The sequence below is a fragment of the Lactuca saligna genome, chromosome 5 (assembly GCF_052625555.1).
Source record: "Lactuca saligna cultivar CGN05327 chromosome 5, ASM5262555v1, whole genome shotgun sequence".
NCBI lineage: Eukaryota > Viridiplantae > Streptophyta > Magnoliopsida > Asterales > Asteraceae > Lactuca > Lactuca saligna.
In genome coordinates this window covers 129,883,238-129,891,072 of record NC_136421.1, presented here as the reverse complement: position 1 = coordinate 129,891,072, position 7,835 = coordinate 129,883,238, and the positions used below count along the sequence as shown (strand labels likewise).

Sequence of the window (7,835 nt, the reverse complement as noted above, 5' to 3'; positions counted from 1 at the left end):
ATATTTTAACATTCTAAAAATTACATTAGAACATTTACAGTATAATATTTCACGTATTTTGAAAAAAACGGTAACTTTTTTTATTATTATTTTTATTTTTTAAATAAATAAAGTTCCGAAAATAGTAATTAAAAAAAAGAATTTTTGGATATTTCTTTTTATTTTGTATTTTAAAATTATTTTTAGATTTGGTTTCATGGTTTTACAAAATTAGCATATTCAAGCATAATTGAAGGTTGAATTAAAGGAACCAAAACCGAATTTTTGTTGTTAACTGTTGAATCGTATTGATTATTGATGAAGATCGATGATTGATTAGCACTGGATGATGTTGATGATGGTTTAATTTAAGAAATTTGGATGATTGTTGAAAGTTGGAGAAGTAAATTTGGATGATGAACGATGAATGAGTTTGAACTGTAATCTAATTCTCTACAGATACGTATTTGAGATTGAAGGTTGTTATCATATTTACAAGTTTGCCACCGTATCTTTCTATGCTTAGATAAAATGAGTGGCTGAAAATGATTCCCCTATTCTCAACCTTTTTTATTTTTTTAATTGAACCCACCTATATATATATATATATATATATATATATATATATATATATATATAGTTGATAATCGTTAAAATGAAATTATTAAGTATATATATTGAATGTTGTAATATCAACTTTATTCAACGGTATCATATCAACTTCTATTACTATTACTTTAAAAATATTATTATGATATATAATTGTCTTAATTTCTTAATAGCATCTTTATAATTTAAAAATTAAAAAACTACTAGGTAGGGAAAATATTTGTGGGTAGAGGGGTATATAAATAGATTTTGCCAAATTAGCTTTTGTTTTAATGAAAGCATGAGATATTTGGCAGACAGCAAAGAGCAAAATATATGAATATTTATAAGAAAGATGTTAAACGTTTTAATCCCAAAGTTCATTTCTTTCCCAACGTTGTTGGAAAGATGAATATTTATAAGAATTTCACATAATTTCCGGCTTTCCATCCTCGATCAGCGAGAGAATAAGTTATCTAAATACCATCAGCGCTTTTCCTGAATCTGTTCACAAAGGTATGATTTTGCTCTGTTGTAGCCTGTGGCTATTAATTCCTTAATCACACTTCCTCACATACATACGAACCCTAGTTTACTAGCTATTTTTGTTTCAGCAAACATGAATAACGCAACATCCACAGATACAAAATGGTTATGTGAAACTCCAATCCATTCTGATGTAGAAGCCAAGCTGCGGGAGCTTTTGATTGAATTAGGGAATGCTGATAAAATACTTGGAATCCAGGTGCATACCTCTTCTCCAATATAATTGGTTTAGTATATTGCTTTTAATTAGTGTTTGTTTTACCTGATTCATTGTAGCACAAACGCACTTGAATTATACGTTTTGTGATTGTATTTTACAAAATGTTTGATTACTATGTTTGTTAGGTTTGTGCATACAAAGAAGGGAAAGTGATCATTGATACTGCAGCTGGAGTCATGGGAAAAGATGACCCTCGTCCAGTTCAACCCAATACCTTGTTTCCCGTTTTCTCTACAACTAAGGGCGTCACTGCAGGAATGATACACTGGCTGGCTGATAAAGGGTATATTCGTCAATTTCATATTTTTAACACCCATAAGAGGAGGAGCTAGTAAGTGGTATTATGTCATGAAAGGAAATAAGTATATGATATTTTTGAATCACAGGAAACTAAAGCTTGACGAATATGTTGCGAACATTTGGCCTGAGTTTGGTACAAATGGAAAAGATGAGATAAAGGTTCTCCTCATCCCTAACAAATTTTTTTCCTTGTGTAACTACCAAAGTGTAAGGAGCAAACATGAAAATATACGAAATTCACGTGGCCAAAGTGTGAAAACAATAAAGTGTAGGGATGAAACATGAAAATGTATTGTGTGTGTTTGTGTGTGTGTGTGTTGGGTGTTGGTGGGGAGAGTAATCCGCAAATTTTCTATTAAGTACGGACTACGGACTATTTTTGTCTAGACACATGGACCGTTTTTGTAAAAATAAAAATTCACAAGGACCTTTTCTGTAAATTATTGGGATACTTTTTGTATGTATTTGTTTATAATGTTTGCAGGTTAATCATATACTTAATCATACATCTGGTTTGCACAATGCTCTTGCTGGCATTTCTGAAAATGATCCTGCGTTGTTTTGTGATTGGGATGAGTGTGTAAAACGTATTGCAATGGTGACACCAGAGACTGAACCTGGTTGTGAACAATTATATCATTACTTTTCGTATGGATGGCTATGTGGTGGGATCATTGAGGTAACATTTACATGCATCTTCTATTTTACGACTGTTTTTAGTGATATACGACGAGGGTAATTACGTCTTTTACTTTGAAAAGAAACTAGACTGAGTTTGTGTCCCATATAGTCCCACTTTGTTCGGCCTTTTGTGTCGTGTCATCATGTTCTACATGACTTGAAGATGCTTTTTTTTTTTTTTTTTTAATTATTTTCATTGATGTATATGTTATCTTAAAATGTGCAGCGTGTAAGTGGGAAAAAATTTCAGGATGTTCTAGAGGAAGCTTTTGTACGCCCCCTTAATGTGGAGGGAGAGCTTTATATAGGGATTCCTCATGGTGAGATTTATGTAAAAACTCATGGAACAAGAAAAGCTATTGTTTATTTCTCAGTTTAACAACCTAACTTTTTTTTAACAGATTAAAGATTAAACGTTATATAGTTTTTGACCATTTTAAAACTTATTTTCCTCGATACCGATATTAAAATATAGAAATTAATATCCTGCTTTCACCATTTTATTAATTTAGCTACTCAACTACTTTTTTTTATGCTTTTCCAAGGGGTTTCACTAGTTTTTGGAAACTAACTTTTCAAGACGCGTTAAAGTTGTCAACTAACCGATTTTATGTTTTAAAAGGGTAGTCAATTCATGTTTTCTGTATAATTACCTTCCATAATCTCAAGCTGGATATGTGAGCACTCTTTTAAATATTATACTTTTGGCCGCTTTTATATATTTATTACAATTTGGTTCGAATTTAAAATTTCGATACGAATTCGTCCCAAATTTAGTTTTTTATTTTAAAATTTATATTTCTACAACCTTTTTAGACTTTTTTATAATGGTTTATCAGATTTTTTTTCTTTAACGTTTTTTTCGAGCTTTAAGAAAACAAATAATTGTTTTAGAATATTTTCTTAACTCTTTATTTTCCAACTTTTGCATTGACAGCATTGCCTTATACACATTAGCAAACCCACCTTTTTTATTATTTCCTATTATTTTTATTCAATTTTGTTATTTCATCAAATCCAAGTACTGCACAATTAGCGACTAAAATTGGTTTGCTAATTTATATAAGGCAATGCAAAAGTTGCGGAAAAAAGTTAAAAATGTTGTAGTAGGGTTTTTTTTTTTTTAAGTTGGAAAAAGTTAAGAAAAAATCTTACAAACAATTATAAAAAAGTATTAAAAAATACGTAAAAAAAAATAAATTTGGAGCAAATTCATAACAAAAATTGTAGTAATGTTTAAATTTTTGGCTAAACGTCTCAAATTTTAAGGAGGGGTGATCAATTCAACATGAGATAGCATGTAATCATAACCATATCGAAAACATGAGTAAGATACAGTTTTAAAATATGAAATCGATTACTTGACAACTTTAAGACATTTTTAAAATTTAGTTTCCAAAAATCAATGATAATCATTTTTTTGAATAGGTATGTCTTAAAATCTATAAATGGTGAAATTACGTTGTGTTTACATGGTAAAATGGATTTTTAAACAATCAAAAAGGTATATAATGGTTTTAATTACTATAGAAAATGCTATGTTTGATAATTCATAAGCAATTTGGTTTTTATGCTAATAATCCAGGTGTGGAATCTCGTCTGGCAACTCTTACATTTGATACAAATGAATTCAATACATTTGCCGCTCTACTGGCAAACACTGAGTTTAGAATTGCATCCGCCACACCTTCCTCACTCACTGCGGAATTGATTGAAGATCTTATTCTCTTATCCAACACCCTTGATGTCCGCCGTGCAATACTACCTGCTGCCAATGGCCACTTCACAGCCCGTGCGTTGGACCGCTACTATGTCGCCCTCATGGACAGTGGCACCATCCCTACCCGTCACTCGTCCTCTTCTCTTCCACCACTCGGAAGCCACCCTCACCACCCCACATCCCCATCCAATAACCAAAAATACAAAACCAACAATGCAAGTGATGAAATCAATACTAAAATCTTTAACACACGACAATCAAAACTTCATGATGCTTTCTTGGGTAATGGAGATTATAAGGATTTAATCTTGCCAAATGCAAAATTTGGGCTCGGGTTTGGGAGGGTTAAGACGACTGATGGTTTGGTGATTGGATTTGGTCATGCAGGCTTAGGTGGTTCAACGGGATATTGTGACATAAATAATAGGTTTTCTATTGCTGTGACTGTAAACAAGATGTCTTTCATGAATTTACCCACCTCGGAGATTATTCGATTTGTTTGCTCAAAACTTGATCTTCCTATACCTGAAGATCATGCGTGATCTTTTGAAGTGATCGAGAAATCGGTGATCAATTAAAGGGGGTTTGATCAAAACATGCTCATACTTACATAAATATGATTTCAATTTGGAAAAACTTAATGCTCCTGATAAAAAAAAACTTTTCCAACAGATAGTTTGCAATAAATGTTGTTATCATTGTTGATTAGAAAGTCATAATTCATATTTTATGCGGGTTATCATCCCAACGGATGATACTGTGTAAGTTCGAAATCACGTTTCTTATATTGTAATTTATTTTCATTTATCGTCGATGGACAATTGGGTTTTGTCTCTTTCTTATGTTGATTGTGAGGGATGGATTTCATTGTTGTGATTTCAAGTTTACGAAATAAAACTTTAGAATTGCCTATTAATTTGAATTTCGCAAACTAAGAAAGCTTACAAAATAAATGGAGAAATCAAAAATATTAAGTTACCTCGTGAGAGTCCAAAGTCCATATTTCCGATCTTTTATAATTGCTTATTAATTTCAATTTCGCAAATTAACTCGCAACTATTATCGTTTCGTGTTGATGTCGGGTATATAGACTCGCAACATATTGTAGTTCCGTCATCAATCTCTCAAACATAATTGACTGTTGACTCACTTTAATGGGTATTTCGATTCACAGTTTCTGTCGTGAACCCGTCATGGACATAAGTGCACCATATAATCAAGCAATTAACATATATACAAAAGACTAATATAATCTACTTGTATAAACACACACTGAGAGTAACTAAATCCTATCATACAATATCTACAGTCATACGATATAACGAGAAAAAATCACTTGAAACTGAAAAGCTAGAAAAATGACAAACACACTCGATTCCCCGTAAGAATTAATCTCACGAACCACCTAAATAACAATCAAAGGCAAACCTCAGTTTATAGCCCAATCCTCCCAACTTAGACAAAAAGTAAAAGTGATAAAAAAGTCAACGGCCAAAATCAACGATGGACGATATGACCAGGCTAGGCACTTCGCGCCCCAAAACATGAAAAAATTGTTTTGTAAGGTTTCTAGAGGCACATCACGCTCTATGGATTAGCAATAACTATTTCTAAAGCTCTTAATCCCCTCAACCAAGAGCTAAAACTTCCAAATTTGAATTTCAAAAGGATCTTAATGGATATCCATGGCTTAATCAACCATTTAACTTTATCCATATCCATGGCAACCACAAACTCTAACCATAACTCAAGATGTGACCATTAAGAAAAAAATCACATGCACGGCTTAAAAAGAATGCATGGAAACTCATTTTTCTACCATTAATGTTTCCAAAAGTTGTTCTATTTCAAGAATAATGTTTTGGAATTATCCAAACTCCAAAAAACATCTTGAAAACGGACTAACAAAGACCAATATCTCACCCAAAGTTTAGATCTATGGAATGAAATCATAAAGGTAGAGACTTTAAACTTACAATGATCCACAAATATGTGTGTATGCGTGTGACTATATATATATATATATATATATATATATATATATATATATATATATATATATATATATATAGTTACATCGGGTCTTGTAATCGGTTATCTGTGTGTTGCGTCTAACTCTTATGTCTGATGGGTAAGCATTCCACTTGGATTCCAACTATAAAACCTGAGTAGCATCAAGAAAGAGAATGTTAAACTTGCCTTAGGGAAAGTCCCCTGCGAGCAAGCTTTGATGATCAAGTTATATTGATATGTAAAGAGAGACAACTCCTCGTATTGAAAGGGAACCAACTGTATGGAGACAGAAATTTCTTTGTAAGAGAGATTGAAATGAGTGAAGAACACTTGGAGAGTTGAAAAACAACTTCGGAAAGAGATAATGTGCTTACTAGGAGTGGTACATAAAGTAAGTTTCACATAGAAAAAAATATAAAAATAAAAATGAGCTGAAAATAAATGATTCAACTACATGCTTTAGAAACAATGATTAATATATTCTTCACTAAAAATGAAAAACGAGGTTAAGGACTATATGTAAGGGGACTGTGTCATTTAATGATAGTCATGTTGGTAGACCAACCCCCACATTAAGGTAGTGTAATACCTATTTCAAGTAAATGGTCCATTTATGGCTTTGTTCCAATTTAAGATGTAAAATAATGAATTTTAGGATGATCACAATGTGAGGGGGCGGGCCTCACAATGTGACCTTCAAGGAAGATACATGCATCCATTGTTGTGAACCGCAACGTAACGGGCAAGTGGTCACGATGTGGCGGCCATCGGTAGGTTAACCCTAATTTTTCCATAATTCGTGCCCTATTTAAGGAAGTGAGGGACTTGTTTTGCACACCCTCAACCTCCAACACCCCCTTTATGCCATAATCAATTGTAGATTCCATTGTTGATCTTGAGAGCTCATTTGGTGGTTTTTAGCTCCTTTTTTAATAAGAAGGTTCCTTTGGTGCATTGCTTCATCAAGAAAACTCCTCCTCACCACCTTGTATTGTTTCTGGACCTTTGTAAGTCCTCAACTTCTTGTGTTTCTCATTAAAGCATGCTAGATCTAGTTTTTAGTCACTTTTCTCCATGTATGGTTTGGTTAGAATGCATGGAATCCATAAATTTTGCAACTTGATGGATCATTGAAGTCTTTTGTTAAGCATAAGTCTCAGATTTGAAGTTTGATGGTGGTTTGGACTCCATGCATGCAGTTTTGGTACTTTTTGATGGTTTTTCCAGGTTATCATTTCTATTTCATGATAACATATTTGATTCCAAATAACACAAAATGCATTATAAATATCATTCATCATTTAAATATCTCGTTAATATATGTAAATAATTATATGACATTTTGAAAAGTAGTTTCATTTATAGTTTATTTTTAGGGTTTAGGGTATATGTTTTAGTGTTTGGGGTTTATAGTTTAGGATGTGAATACTTTTATTTGGATAATAATTAATTTTGAGAATTAGTTTTTCTTTGGTGGGTATTAGATAGTTTTCTTTAATCAAGTAATTCTCTTTTGATGAATGGTTATGTTTTAGAAACATATTAATTACAAATAACATGTAGTTTATCCAGAAATAGTTTCTTTTCGAGTATAAATTTCATGTTACCTATTATGGATTAGAATTTTGGACATAGAGTTTTGGATTTAGCATTAAATAAAAAAGAGTTATCAAATCCAATATAAGTTTACCTTTGTAAAACAACAAACATAAAATTATGTCTAAAATCGGTCTTTTGTAATATTTTAATTTCATATTAGGGTATAATGTATAAGTGATGCAATATAAG

The 7,835-nt window shown here is 31.9% G+C and overlaps 1 protein-coding gene across 2 annotated transcripts; it reads left to right on the top strand.

Annotated features, from left to right (window-relative positions):
- Positions 1-901: 901 nt before the first annotated feature.
- On the top strand, positions 902-4,876 carry LOC145048192 (uncharacterized). Of its 2 annotated transcripts, XM_078996625.1 has the most exons (8): positions 903-1,083; positions 1,182-1,312; positions 1,459-1,616; positions 1,720-1,792; positions 2,118-2,312; positions 2,541-2,634; positions 3,900-4,316; positions 4,422-4,876. In XM_078996625.1, the coding sequence occupies exons 2-8, from the start codon at positions 1,187-1,189 to the stop codon at positions 4,574-4,576; spliced, it is 1,218 nt and encodes a 405-aa protein (XP_078852751.1). In that variant the 5' UTR covers positions 903-1,083; positions 1,182-1,186; the 3' UTR covers positions 4,577-4,876. The 2 variants fall into 2 exon arrangements, with proteins under 2 accessions (XP_078852750.1, XP_078852751.1); XM_078996624.1 differs by having other exon boundaries at positions 902-1,083; positions 3,900-4,876.
- Positions 4,877-7,835: the final 2,959 nt, after the last annotated feature.